The following is a 15,257-nucleotide window of genomic DNA, read 5'->3' on the forward strand; positions in this document are numbered from 1 at the left end:
GCCAATGTCAAGTACATGATGCAACTAACAAACATATTTTCAAATTCCTGTAAAAGACAGGGCACAGACCAGTTCATAAGTCTCTTTGCTTGAGGCATTACATATTCATACTGTCATCAGTTAATCATTAAGTCCAGTAACCCTGTCACAGGTGTAATGAAGCACATCCTCATCTTAGCTGTGTCAGACCTCGGTACTGTTGGTAAACTGGAAATGTACACAGCTGTAATACGCATCATGTTCTTCATCACCCTAAAAAAATCAGCGGATTCAGATTTTTCTGTCAGGTGTAACACTGACGGACAAAGATTCAAATTTCCAAAATTTTATTATTCATCTGTTAAATATACAACTTTTCTCATACAATCATTGAATTGGAATAAAAATTTCAAGATGCATACATAAGAAAACACAACAGCATCAAGCAAGTGTGAAATATTGTCGGCTGTTCTGTTTTTCCTCTTCACATAATGTATAATTAAAGGGGAAGGACGAGTCCAGATCCCCCATGCCATGAGGTTCAAGAGAAACCTGCTCACCAGCAATTAAATACATGTCAAACAACAAATACATTCATTGTTACGAGAAAAGTCTTTTTTTTTTTGACGGCATTCACTCGTACTGAAATGTTTAGGAGCAAGAATTCTTGTGTAGAAACCGTAAACGGATTACATTCAAGCAATGTGTTTATTCCAAGTCCTCCTCCAAACTGATTTCAAGTTTCAACAATGTTCTCTTATTGAGGCTTTTCAATGATCCTTCCACAAAGAAACTAAAGATTTTGGCAGTAGTCGGAGTTGAAGACACTGGGTTTTCGTGTTTTGTTCAGCAGATGTGGATTTTGAAAACAACACTGTGTAAGAGTGGCTCCACCCAGATGTGTAGAAACTAGTCAAACACTTCCCCGCAGTGCAAGTGCACATCTATACGTGGATAAGTAATCCTACAAGGCAAAAAGCAAATGTTTTTTGGACTTAATATCCCGGACCAGGGGCGACATCGTCCTAAAGAAAAACTTCATTTTTCTGGAGACACCTGTGGAACCAGATTCCCAAACACGACAAGACCACGGTGACTGAGTGTGTGGTTTCTAAGTGCTTGTTCTTTGGCCGTTAGCTCCACTACCAGACCTTGCAAGAGACTTCAGTAGGTACTTTGGGTGAAAAAAAAAAAGCGCCTTCCTCTCTGCCTCCTAACAATAAACAAAGCCTACCTCTGTGGAAAAGCCGATTATCCAATCTAGTCTCCATGGTAACCACAAAGATCCACAAGGTCTCTAGGAGACACTGGCATGTCAATCTCTCCAGCTCTCTCTGTGCTCTCGAGGCCCGAGTTCATCGCTAAATGTTCTTCGTGCCATCGTGTCTCTCTCTTCATTCTCTTCTGTGCAGCGAACCAATAGGAGCAGTTTCCTGTGTGACAGTCTCATCCTCTCTCTCACTCCATCCTTCCTCGCTTCATCACTGACCTCAGGACAAAAAAATCATCTGTAGCAGATTGCCTGCCTGCCTGCCTCTCTCCCAACCTCCCTCCTCATCCCTTCCTCATTACCATGAGGAGAAGAAGGGCCGCTTGCAGTGGAAGGTCTGTGTGAAGGCGTTGCCCAGTGTGACCACGCGCCCCTGTCCACCTGAGCGGCTGCGCTCCACCACCACCCGGGGCATCTGCACCAGCTGGATGGGACTCTTCCCGTCCTTCAGCGCCTGAGTCAGGTTCAAGATCTGCGGACAAACAGGCCTCAAGTTTACAATATAAAAACGGTGCGGTGTAAAGTGAAGGAGGACAGTGGTTTACAGGAAACATCCCTGTTTATCCAGAGTTATGTGGAATGTTATCGTAGTTGCTGCACTAGTGTTGAGTCATGGTTGAAAACTTAGGTCACTGTGACCTTTGACTAACATCTAATAAGGTCATCCTTAAAGGGATAGTTCAACATTTTGGCAAATTGGCCCATTGCCATAATCCCTATAATTTTACCTTTAATTGTCGGTGCAAGCTATTTTTAGAACGGCAGAGCAGAGCCGCAAGCTGCTCAGAGCTATGCTACAGAGACAAATGGAATTTCTTGGTTTCCCTCATCAAACTCATCAATTCACAATCCAACAACTCCAACGTTCCGTTATCTCATAGCGTGGTGAATGTGCAGGTCACAACTTGTCCACCAGAGTGTTTTGGAGTTGTTGGATTGTGTATTTGATGAGTTTGATGAGGGAAACCAAGAAATCCCATGAGCCTCCGTAGCGTAGCTCTGAGCAGCTTGCGGCTCTGCTCTGCTGTTCTAAAAACAGCTTGCACCAACAATTAAAGGTAATGAACCTACTGCTAAAACTATAAGGATTATAGCAATGGGCCAATTTACCAAAATGTTGAACTATCCATTTAAATTCATGACAGTGTTTTTACCCAATGTGAAGACATTCCCTCAGGGAGTTACAGGGATATTGTGCTCATGAGAATAAGAAAAGGCATAAAAAACATATGGTGACATTTTTTTTTTTCAAAGGAGGTTAAATCGAAAGCAACTGGACTTAGTTACCGTATTTGTTATTTGTCCAGTTGCTTTCGATTTAACCTCCTTTGAAATACTATGACCTGGACAAATGAGAATGTGCACAGGCCATATGGTGAAATCTACAGTAATATTGTCAGATAATCTGTTTATGGTTATTTTGCAACTTTTTTTTAAAGTCACAAATCAGGGAAAAAACCTAAAGATATTGATTTAACTATCACATGGAACAAAACAATGAGCTTTCTGTTTAAAAATGAATTCTCTAAATATTTAGTTTTTTTTTTTTAAAAACATAGTGGTTTCAGTGAAACCACCGGCGAAAACAACAACAACAACGCGGCTCTGTACTGTCAGAACTGAACTGAAGAGGATTTCCTCCTTGAAGAAGATGGGAAAATGTTTTTGCTCTTCTCTTGACTGTCTTTGACAAGAATTTGTTTAAACAACTGGTTCTCCTGGTAACAAAAGCATGATGGGAAGGACAGAGCATCGAACTGGTTGAAGTTGGCCCTGTGATAAACAGCAACACACAGATGGTCCAACCAAACACCCGCCAAGTACTTCTTGAAAGCGCCTGCCCTTTTCCACACAGTTACCTAAGAAACGGTCCCAGATGGTTCTGTGTAACCAACCATCTGGTAGGTCGGGTTAAATAATACATAATATCTAACTGACTACTAGTTTCAGCCTTAATGCAAACACAAGGAAGTGCCATCCAGACTGGACGACCATTTCATTTCAGTGTAATCTTACAAAGCCTTTAACAGCCACAGAGACACATAACATACATATACTGTACATGTACATGACAGCAAGAGGTGAGGAGAGGTGAGGCAGAGAGAGGAGGTGAAGTTCAGATGGGTGGTGATGAGGTTACGGAGAAAACTTTGGAAAAGACTGAAAGTGGGGCAGCAGAAAGAAAGGAGAGCAAGGTAGGATATTAAAGGAAAGAACAAAAAAGAGGACAGGAAGGAGGACAGAGACAAACTGACAGGAATGGCACAGTCAAAAATGTTCAGCTTAAAAAAAAAAAAAAAGGAAGGCTCACCTGTCCCCTCATAACGGACATCTGTCGCTCAAACATGGTTTTGTCAAAGCCTTTATCCGTCTGAAAAGAAAAGACAGTTAACTGATGTTTGCAGGTGTCCTGTGTCTGCACAGTGTGCTCTGCTGCTGGACAGGTGCTTCTCTCCAGGATTATCAGTGTCAGTGTCTCTATTTAACACAGACAGAAAAGAGGGCAAGAAGAGAAAGAGTGGCCCTGTACCTTGAACATCTCGTAGAGGTCCTCACAGAGGTCCTGGACGAAGTTCATGTCAGAGAGACGGGACAGCACCAGCTCTCTGGTCTCCTGGGAGAAGGCCACTTTTGCCTGGGGGAGCCACGCCCAGTGGAATGGGTCTGATGGGTGGAGGCAACAATAAAATACAGTTTGTCAATACACTGATATCAAAGACATCGTCTGCCTAAAGCCTGCCACACACAAAGATAATCTAGCCGATTTTGCCCCGATTTTCTGTCTTCCCACCAAGGACAAAAATGGGCCGACTGTTTTATGGCTCTCAAGATTACCCTATGAGAACATCCTGTGGTGTGAGGTGCGTTAAAGGTCCAGTGTGTAATATTTGTCAAGGTTTATTGGCAAAATCTGAATATACTACCCATGAATATATTTGTACAAGTGTATCATCGTTATAAAATCTGTTTGGTTTTCATAGCCTTATAATTCTTTTTACAGTTTAATTCCATTTTGGAAATAAATATATGCGAAGAAAATGTGAGTTCAGATCAAAAGACTGATACCACCCTGGTGTGTTTATGGTAAATATGCAGCTGGAGCCAATGTACCATTTTATTAGAATGATAAAAACTGAGACAAGTGGGCAGAGTGAGTCTGGTTCTAACTAAAAGGAACAACATCTGTAGACAATTCAACATTGTTGTGTTTTTTTAAGAGGATGTTGAAAAGTCAAACTAATCTGCTGCCTCTAGCTTCATGTTCAACACATGGACATGACAGAGCCATGAGATAATTATCTTCATAGATCTGAACAGTTACAGAGGCAATAATATTATTATGATGATATTGTTGTCTGGTAACTTCAGGTCTTGTCAGTCTTTTGAGGATTTTTATTGACTAAATGACAGAAAAATGAAACAACCCAGAGTGAAAATCAATACATGCTGTTCACGCCATTATTAATAAGGTCTGGCTGTTGACGGGGAATGATAGAAAAAGAGGTGCGAGGGAGAAAAGAGACCGACGTACAGGCTCTCCATTCGTCCGGGTGTTTGAAGGGGAAGGCCAGGCCGTTGTCAATGGCTGCGATCTTGATGCAGGAGTCTGGACAGTTCTCTGGCCACTCTGGGTCCTGAGGAGAAGATCAGAGGACACATCACCACTGAATGATTAATGACCGATTACAAATTATTGATCACGGTGCAAAGGGCTGATTAATTGGGACAGATAGATGACAACTTTTGCTCATTTATCAGCGCGTTGCATATAATGACTGGCGACAGCGGTCGGATAGTGCTCTGGTTGTTCTATGCAGCGAGGTCAGCGAGGTGCTGGTTGGTTCCAGGCCTGTAATATTCAGCCTTCTGTCTGCTCATGAATGGCCCCTGTGTGTGAGTGTGTGTGAGTGTGTGTGTGTAACAGAGTATAAAGTATACAGGAATGTGTGTTTGCTTATGCTTTTGTGTGCGAGTGTCCACTGAGTCATTGACCCTGCAGGCCTGCAGGCGCACTTTATTTTTAACGTATTTTATCTATTTTTATTCATTTAATTTTCTCTCCTCATCAAAATTGCTGCTGTCTTTTTTTTAATTTTTTTTTAGAATTATTGTCTTGTCTTAAATGTGTCTCCTTTTTATAGGTCCAGCAAACAATATGACATAGGGAGAACTCGCTCCCATGTATAAACAATGTTTTTCATGGAAGTGATAATAAATTAAATTAAATTGAATTGAAATGCTCTGAGCTGTGTCTTGTGATGGTAAAGTATTAACACGTCAGCAGTTGAAGCATGTGTGGATTTAACCTCACCTTTTGTCCCTCTCCCTCTCCTCCTTCTCCTGGCTTCTCATACTTGATCAACCAGTTGTCATTACCTCGATCTGAGTGGGAAGACAAAGAGAAAAAGTGCAGGGTTAGGTTTTACGCACCGATATGACGCTGAGGACCGTAAACAGTTGTAATGACGAGTGCAAATACAGTTTAACAGATACTAACAAACCTGCTTGCAGTCTGACAATATCAACAAATGGCTGATGCGTACTAAAGACAGCCGGTGACGTTGTCAATACATTAAGTCAACGCCAGTTAAAGTGTAAACACAGTGTGGGAACAAAGCGTAACTGGTGGCCTGCTCGGCGGTGCTGCGGTGTGTTTAAGTTGAGCAAACACTGCAGCTCCACTGTCAACAAAGACACTCCCTCACCTGTGTTTCTGATAACGTAGTCCAACACCACCAGCCGCTCAAACTGCGACTGCAGCTGCTTCCTGATGTTCTCTGGCAGCGGCTCGGCCTCGAAGCGCCGCAGCCAGTAGTCTGCCTCGCGGTAACCCTCCACGAACAGCTGGAAGGAGCCCACCTGGGGACACACACACGCACATGTCACATTTTCAGAAACCGCTTCTGTGTTACAGGGTTCAGTGATCTCACAACAATAGGCTGTTTGTTTATGTGCGATGTGTGGCGTGGCACGACGTCATCACGCGGGACAACTTGATGAAAGTGGAACAAAATGTCAGCGGTGCGTGACATTTGAAATGCGAAGCTGACTTCCTCATAGCTGCCTTTTTAACAGCGTCTAAACGTCAACAAAGGTTTCACCCAGAGGGCCGCCTCGCATGAAAACCAGCCGGCTTCACAATGCACCCGCACAGGTTTTAGATTCTACGCTAAAGTTGGCACCGGAGGTGAGAACAGTGCCTGATACAAGATATTATGATATCCTGCCACTGTCTGAAAGATTTGAAAGTGGAGATAGCACGTATGCTTCCTCTGACCTATTTATTTGAATTAAGCTGTCTTTCCAGCAAACGCAAATATTCAGCATGGCCACAAATGCTGAGAGCAACACTGACACACTAACAACAGTGCGTTACCACGTTGAGACAGCAGACCAGGAATATGTAAAATAAAACAACACCTGATATGAACTAAGCTGGTTGAGTCAAGATGTTCATTTCATATTCATTTGTGTTCTTCTTCTCAAAATGCAGTGGTTAGTTTCTGCATCCGACACTCTTATTTATTCACTAAAGGCTGCTGACATCAGGCTGTGATGGAGGAACCGGTCTGTTACCTTGGGTGGTAGTCCCACTCTGTGGAAGCGCCGTCCCACCTTGGGGACTTTCTCCAAAGCGTACTTCTTCCCTCTGGACTTGGCTCTGTCGATGGCGCTGTAATGGAACGTCTCACTGGCCAGGTACACCACCTGATGAAGAACAAGTTAACATTGGTTTGTAGTTGTACAACAGCTGGGTGGCCATTTTGACAGCTTGTAATAAATGAATCCAGTCACGTCTGTGGCCGGGTTCCTTCAGGTGTTCATTTACTCCATTTGCATGAACTCATTTGTCAGTTGAATTTCAGGGAGATTGTCAATGCACACTCATTTGCTAAAGGGATAGTTCAACATTTGGGCAAACTGGCCCATTGCCATAATCCCTATAGTCTTAGTAGTAGGTTTGTTACCTTTAATTGTCGGCGCAAGCTATTTTTAGAACGGCAGAGCAGAGCTGCGAGCTGCTCAGAGCTATGCTACGGAGGCTAATGGGATTTCTTGGTTTCCCTCATCAAACTCATCAAATACACAATCCAACAACTCCACAACGCTCTGGTGGACAAGTTGTGACCTGCACATTCACCACGCTATAAGATAATAATTGAACGTTACGAGTTGTTTTCAAGGTAAATTCATGCAAAACCGCTGATGTGTGTTTCCATCAGGGGCAGTTTTTTCATCAAGCAGTCTCTGCATTTGCCTCTAAAACAACTCTGTCTGGTAACGTTCTGTTATTATCTCATAGCGTGGTGAATGTGCAGCTCACAACTTGTCCACCAGAGCGTTTTGGAGTTGTTGCATTGTGTATTTGATGAGTTTGATGAGGGAAACCAAGAAATCCCAACAACTCTAAAACGCTATGGTGGACAAGTTGTGACCTGCACATTCACCATGCTATGAGATAATGACAGAACGTGATGAGACAGAGTTGTTTTCGACTCCTAAGACTATAGGGATTATGGCAATGGGTCGATTTGCCAAAATGTTGAACTATCCCTTTAAAAAACATTCAAATGTAATGGCAGGCATGCGCCGTGAGCCCCACCTTGGTTTTTGGCACCACTCCCAGGCCGAGCTTAGTATCAACCAGTGAAGCAGCAGCCTCTGAGAGGTAACCCTGGTTAGGCAACAGGCAGCCTCGGCCGAAACAACATGGACAGCACAGCTGGTGAGAGAAGAAGAGGACAAGAACAAGCACAAAACGGTCAGAAAGCTCATTTTAAAACCAGGTCCACACTGATTCTGTGATTCAGTCTGTTAACAGACAAATAAAATGTGCAACACAAGTTTACCTTGTGAAAATATTTGGTCCATTTGGGGTTCAGGTGACCGTACGGTTCTTCTGACTTTGGTTTGAAAACACCAATGATCTTCTGTAGCAGGAAAAGAGAGTGACAACATGACTGAGCAGCATAGTGAGATTAGATCAACACTTCTACATTTCTGTATGAACATGTTTTTTTAAACACAGGCCAGAAGTTATTAACAGATGTCCAATGCCAGAGATGCTGCTAACAAGTTAGCGATCAATATCCCTTCCCTGTGGTGGGCATTAAACTTGTTAATGTGATGCTAATCGTGTATGCTGGCTATCTGTTATTGATGTGAGCATCACTGGTTGCATTATTCAGCTCCTCTCTGCTGCCCGCGCTCCTGTGTATGACTCAACTCACTTCCTCTTCACTCCTTTCAGCTATTTCTATTTGCCTCTGCATGACAGCGCTGCAGAACAACCTGAGAGGGAGTTTACAGTGAACTAAGAGTCATAAAGCTCGACACACACTTATCATCACCAGGAAGAAAACGCATGCTGCTGCATTCAGGAAGTGTTAAAGGCCCTTTGGGTTTTTTATGTTAAAATTTAAGTTGAGGCCTCTTCCATTGCCCTTGATCATCTTTAAGATAGTTCTTTACCTTTATGGAGGTCCACCTGTTGGAAAGTCGTCATTTCAGCATGTGGCTGCAACTAAAAGTGGTTCTGCAGCAACCTTACTAAAATAAGACTTTTCATATATTCCAACAACTATTCTTAGTCCGTGTTCTTTCCTTCCCCCTCCTCGTCATCTATCATTGCTGCTCCTCTTTCCCCAGCTCACCCCTTTTGGGTCTTTGACAAAGTAGCTTCCGCTGGAGCCCTGTGAAATCCTCTCTGGAAACGCTCCGTTCTCGATGGCCTGCTCCGCCCTTTGGATGATATCTGCAAACTCAGGATCATCAGGGAAATGGTTGAAGTCCCCACTGTTGGCACCTAGGATGGGAAAAAGCAAATAATATTAAATATGAAATTAGATAAAATAGCATGGAAACAACATGGTTAATGTTAGTTTTGAGTCTGAGTTGACAGCAGACTACAAAATGAGTGGCAAAAAGCCATCAAAGAGTATCTTGTTTTATAAAAATGAACTTGGGAGGTGAAATATTTGATGGTAAACTCATGTGCAGAATTGACTGACAACGAAAACAGGCATTGAATATCCTGCTCATCAGTGCCAGGTCTTGTGGTGTTGGAGCCCTCTCTACCCGCCATGAGGTGTGGGTGGGTTCAGCCTGGAGGACACGACTCCAGTCTGTCACAGGGTCAATCAACAACCTCACACACTCGCGTTCACATCTATTGGACACTTTTTAGAGTTGGCATTTAGCCCTGGGAGAACATGCAAACTCCACACGGAGAGGCAAAACCAGGAGGCCACGGTGCTAACCATAGATATATATAAGAAGACTAGATGACTCACCTGACGCTGATGCCCAATGACACAGCGTTGCTATCACGGCTGTCATCTTGGCTCAGGCAACTCTCTCCCTCAGAGCATTAAGCCTATGGTGCATGTTCTGCTGTTATAAGCACAACTTACTCAGTTTTTGATCGATTTTCAAACGGTTTGGGTTGTTATGAACGAAAGAAATGCAGCTATGATACTCCGTACTTAAAATCACAAATAACACACTGTACCATAATATCTACATACAGACAAAATTAAAGTTATGAATAGTTTTTTTTAGTGAAGATGACTGGATCACCCATCTACTGCAGCCAGAGTCAGAGCAAGTTGCCTGACCCAATATGGCTGCCTGTGAGTTACGCCTGCGCATAGTCCGATCCATCCCCTTGGTGCTAACCACTGGTCAACCATGCCGCCCACAATGGAAATACTTAAAGGGGACATACTATGGAAATATCACTTTTTGAAGGCTCTTAAACATGTATTTGGGTGTTTGTCTTGCCTTCCGGCCCCCAAAATGTGAGAATTGACAAATTAATCTGTAATATTCAGGCTCCCTAGGTTGAAATCCACGTGGTTTTATGAGCTGTTCCCTCAGTTGTCGGATAGCGATGCAACTAGTTTTTGAATTTGCACAATACTACCCCTACGTGGGACTGGTAGAAGGGGTGTGGCGGGGCAAGCAGTGGTTCATTTGCATTTAAAGGGACAGACACCGAAAGCAGCTGTTCTGAACAGAGCTGTTTTGAACGGATGAAAAGAGCTGTGATGTTTGATCCTTGGGGGATTTTGACCAAAGCATGTCACAGACATGTCTTTAAGACACCTGGGAACTATTTTAATTTGTGAAACAGGGGCATAATATATCTCCTTTAAATAATGTATATTTAGGCCCATCTAGATCTTTCTATCCATTCCTATCCATTAGTGTGTCATATCTAACACACCATTTCTATCCACTCTCTGTACCACTCATCCTGTTCATGGTGATGGAAGGCTGGAACTGTTCCCAGCTCATACTGGGAGGAGAGGAGGGATAAAACAGGTGGCTGGTCTATCACAGGGATGGTACACACAGCAACACACAAACATTAATATCAAATTCACCAAACCTGCATGTCTCTGGACTGTGGCATGAAGACACAGAGAGAAAATATGAACACTCCACACTGAGAGGCCTCAGCTAGTCAGATCATCTGAGCCAAAGTTCTTCCTGCTGTGAGGCAACAACGCTCGCTGAGTGACTCTGCCTACAGTCGGAAAAAAACATTTTCTTTTGCTTTGCAGATCTAATATAGTTCTGTAGATGTGACCGCTCTCTGATAAGTATGGGGTGTTAATTACTCCTGTGAAGAAGGCTCGGTCATATGACAGGACTCCATATGCTGTCTATCAGTCACACCAAAGTCACAGTGGGATGCGGGGGAGAGATGAAGAGACTTGACACTGGGGAGGGAAGGGGGTGGACAAAGGGACAGGAGGACAGTTAACTGGCCATTTGTCACAGAGAGATAAAGGCAAAAACAAAGATCTCTTTGAAGCTAATTCACTTGAAGAGAGCAGAGGGAGGCTAATTAAAAAGGAGGAAGGAGATAATGGAAGGATGGAGATGTGAAAACAGTGGACCTGAATCCCCACAGGAAAATCTATTCACAATATAGTTACAGAGACTACCTGAGGGCACCACAGACCGTGGACGCTTTTAAAAATCTACCTTTTAAAAAAAGCTTTTTTTTCCCTTTTTTTAAAGATGCTCTTTTAAATTCGTATTTCTTTTTCGGTAGCACTTTGAGATTGTGGGTTCAATATGAAGTGCATTACAAATTAAATTCATTATTATTAATATTGAATCTTTCACTTTGGGGGTCCAAGATATTCATTTTGTAGTCATGGTCTTTATCCCCTGATGGGTTCATCTTTCAAAAAACCAAATAACTCAAAACATTAGCAGTGAAACCTCTCTAAAAGCCACAGATTTTGTACATAAGGTCCACTTAACAAACAAGTATAATAATATTTTAAACCAGGCTGTACTTCTGCTTTGTACTCTAAGGCCGAGTCACACAATACAATATTTAAAAGTCTACCATTTGGGCTTACACCAAGGCCACCATCAGTGGCAAATATCATCCTATGCTCCATGGTAAACTGTTAGTTGATATCTTTAGGCTTTGAATTGAATTGAGAATTTACATGCTAGTTGATAGCACACTAGGTGAAGGCTGTGGTAACTGAAAGAGGTGTTGCACTTACACTTACATCTATAGAGACTCCAAACTTCCTGCTCAGCATTTGGAGGACATGTAAAATGTGTACGCTATCTTTGAGCCAGTCAGACTGCTCTGATTATGCACCACTCTGCCATAAGATGTGAGGCCATGATGTAACTTTTTTGTGGTCTCCACTGAAGCTGACTGAGCTTCAAAAACCTGCTCCATCTTGACTTTAATATGGAAATAATATGGAGATGGAGTGTGATAAAGTCCTGCAGGCAGTCTCTGATTTACAGCCAGATTTATTCTGTGTGTTTGTGTGTGGGGCTGATGTGACAAATATTTTATCTTCATCATTTAATTTCTAACAATAAATTCAGTGTGTTTATTCAGCTGTCGTGTTTGATGAAGGATGTGCGCTTGCACTGGATTGCGCTGTTGATGAAAGTCTATGATAATGCCGGCGCGTAGTGTGACTGCAGGAGACAGAGATGTCTCTCTCTCTCTCTCTCTGATCCTCTCTTTTCATTATTCTCAACCTGCAGACAGCCAGAGCGAAAGTAAATACACATGCATGCTTTCCTCTCTCCCCAAATTCCCCCTTCATCAACATCATGCTCGCTACTGGGCCACAGAGTATTTGTGTGCCTGTTTGAGCAGCGGCCTTATCCATATTTAATGTCTGTCTCTCAGCTCTTGGTCAGTTAATGGGCTCAGAAGAGCTCACTCATGGAGGGGGTGGGGGGGTTGCAGCTCACTCTCTTCTCCAGAGACCTGCTGACCTGCAGTGCACGGCGTGCGACATGTCACAACACAAAACGTGGGTTGCTGCCAAAATGTGCAGCTACAATTAAAAAAACAACTTAAAATTTTTGTCATTACTATCTCATGTCCTTAGTGCATTCAAGCAAATCAATCAAGATTAAACATATGTTGTTTAGCACACACTGACTGCTGCTTCTGGCAACTATAGACTGTTGGAAAATGGCTGCTAGAATGGGTTAAATGCAGCTTCATAGGTTGGATGCATGTAAATTTTACAACTGACCAATAAATCCTCAAGTAACGTTCCAGTCGTGTTCAGGGAGATATGCTTGGTAAAATTTAACTGCCACAATCTAAAAAGGGAGATTGGAGGACATCTTGGCACAATGGCTCTCAGGACTATGTGTGACTCCTCATTTGTAATGCAAACTGTGTTGTAACTCTAGATCCTGACCTGAACACTATTATTCTAAAAGGCCACAGGAAATGGGACACTAACACCTGCGTTTTCAGGCTCAGCGTGTCTACCTGTGGCCTAGATATGTGTGTGGCCCTGCTGGAACATCATTGAAAAACAGATCTCTGCAGAGAAACACAGAACAATAGTAATAATAAAAAAGGTGAAAACGGATGGAAACAAATGCTCAAAAAAGATGCTGCAGGGAGAAAAAAAAAGGTGGGTGTTATAAGAGGGAGAGGTGCTAAATCCAATTAGCAGTTAAGTGAAATATGTGCCGCTTCCATGGTGACGAGATCACTTCTTCTTTGTTTCCTACAATAACCTTTCCTTTTATAGTCCAAAACAAAGATGGTGTTGTGCAAGTGACAAAAAATAAGCAATGCAAAAAAAAAAAAAGATTACATAAACCTTGGTTCAGTGGCAAAAACACTGTGGCTTTACAGAGAGAGAAGCGTTGACACCTGCTGCACAGGAACTGACACTTATGCAGGAAACTTCAACACTGCACCATAATAACTACGACAATTATTGGGCCTCTGGTGTGTGACGTCATTTAAAAATGGTTACAGTATTAGCTGTACTCGTGGCTGGACCTGTAGTGTTGATGTCATCAGGTGAAAGTGCCAGCTCATGTCATTCACGGGTGATAACGTGCAGCTGTTACATCACCTGACTGAAGACCACAGTCATGGTACAGACTCCATCTCAACGCAAACACAAGACAGATGTATTCACTGTGCCATTAATGTGCAAAACAAACCAACAACAACAAAAAAACAAAAACACATTCAGTTATTTGTCCTTTTTACAAAGACCTGGGGATTTCCATCTCAACAAAGGCAATAAGTTACTTATTTATCTCCTATCCAAAGTTACGGATCCCCAATTCAGGGCAGGGACCGACAGGTACAGGGTTAGTATTCCGCAGAGGACTTGCACAACAAGTGCACAACATTTTGACCACGTTGCATTCACGGTGAGCTCACCTACCAGTAATCAGTGTTGCTCTGCAGTGAACCATATGCAACAAAAACATAATGTACCTCCGGACGCTTCCTCGCTCAGCCATGAGCTCCCTGGTCTACCTGTCTTAATCAGCCGCTGCTTAATATAATAAGATTTTGACGGCCTTGATCCGAAACAGTTACCTGGGGAGGCCAAGGTGTCTTTATCCGACGACGAGCTGTGTCTGTTCCGCCTGCTCCGCTTCTCTCGCGCTCCCCGCGGAGACGACGAGCCTCCCGCCAGACACGGTAACAACAACGCCTCTTCGCCGGAGCCGTCCGTCTCCAGCTCGGTCAGGACGCTCTCACACGAGTCCGAGATACGGACGGCGGCTCCGGGGTTCGCCGCCAGCCCCAAGCCCATCTGTTTCCTGTCAAATAACACCTTGGGAGGCTCGGCGGAGTGAAAGTTAGACCCCAGCACACACTCCGCTGTTGCCCCGGCAATCGGTCCGGGCTCGGTGGTCTCTGTCTCTGTCGGGTCGCATTCTGACATCATTGTCGCTCCGTTTTTAACACATACAAATACACTAATTTACACCGAGTTGTATTCAGGTTGTCAGCCTTCCATTGAGAAGAAACCCGAGTACATAAAACCCAAATAAATTAATCGAAAGCAGCTGCTTTCGCTCACCGACATGTCCACATAATCCTTCCAGCTTGTCTGTGTCCTGCTTCCTATGTAGCCCAACGCGCATGCGCACCAAAAAGAAAACGGTTGGCCAAAGCTGCCTTCAGGTGCTCCTCGGAAAGTCCGGACTTCTCGGAATCAAATTTGTAGGCTACCTCATAACAGATAACCTGCATCCTGCAAAAACAATACAGAAAACTAATTTCTATCACAAAAATGTGCTAGTTTTAACGTCGACAAAAACAAATAAAGCAACGTAATGGAAATTAGCCTAAATGTGTGAGTCAGACAGTTTTAGGCTAATTAGCAGGCAGTCATTTGCTGGCCTGCTGTGAAACTACTTCTTCCTTTCGCATGTATGGTGTCTATTTTCAAAGGAACTATTAGGCTACACTGTGAACAATTCCTGACATTTGAAGCGCCATTCTCTAACCCGAGCTGATGCCCCACGGCAGTCGTTTGTTTCAGTCTAATCCAGTTTCACAGAATGATAAAATCATATATATATATATATATATATATATATATATATATATATATATATATATATATATGTATATATATATATATGTATATATATATATATATATATATATTTTTTTTTAAATATATATATATATTTTATTTTATTTTTTGTAAATGTTGATCAAACA

At 42.8% G+C, this 15,257-nt stretch overlaps 1 protein-coding gene across 2 annotated transcripts; it reads right to left on the bottom strand.

Moving 5' to 3' along the window:
- Window positions 1-309: 309 nt before the first annotated feature.
- On the bottom strand, window positions 310-14,653 carry pi4k2b (phosphatidylinositol 4-kinase type 2 beta). Of its 2 annotated transcripts, none has more exons than XM_085761362.1 (11): window positions 14,118-14,653; window positions 8,905-9,056; window positions 8,101-8,181; window positions 7,854-7,973; window positions 6,827-6,958; window positions 5,956-6,109; window positions 5,562-5,632; window positions 4,782-4,884; window positions 3,780-3,913; window positions 3,561-3,620; window positions 310-1,721 (listed from the first exon to the last, which is right to left on the bottom strand). In XM_085761362.1, the coding sequence occupies exons 1-11, from the start codon at window positions 14,470-14,472 to the stop codon at window positions 1,548-1,550; spliced, it is 1,536 nt and encodes a 511-aa protein (XP_085617488.1). In that variant the 5' UTR covers window positions 14,473-14,653; the 3' UTR covers window positions 310-1,547. The 2 variants fall into 2 exon arrangements, with proteins under 2 accessions (XP_085617488.1, XP_085617578.1); XM_085761452.1 differs by having other exon boundaries at window positions 1,388-1,721; window positions 4,782-4,875.
- Between the last annotated feature and the right edge of the window lie 604 nt (window positions 14,654-15,257).

This window comes from Trachurus japonicus, chromosome 1, assembly GCF_045865225.1.
Source record: "Trachurus japonicus isolate A0001 chromosome 1, Traja_1.0".
NCBI classification, from domain to species: domain Eukaryota; kingdom Metazoa; phylum Chordata; class Actinopteri; order Carangiformes; family Carangidae; genus Trachurus; species Trachurus japonicus.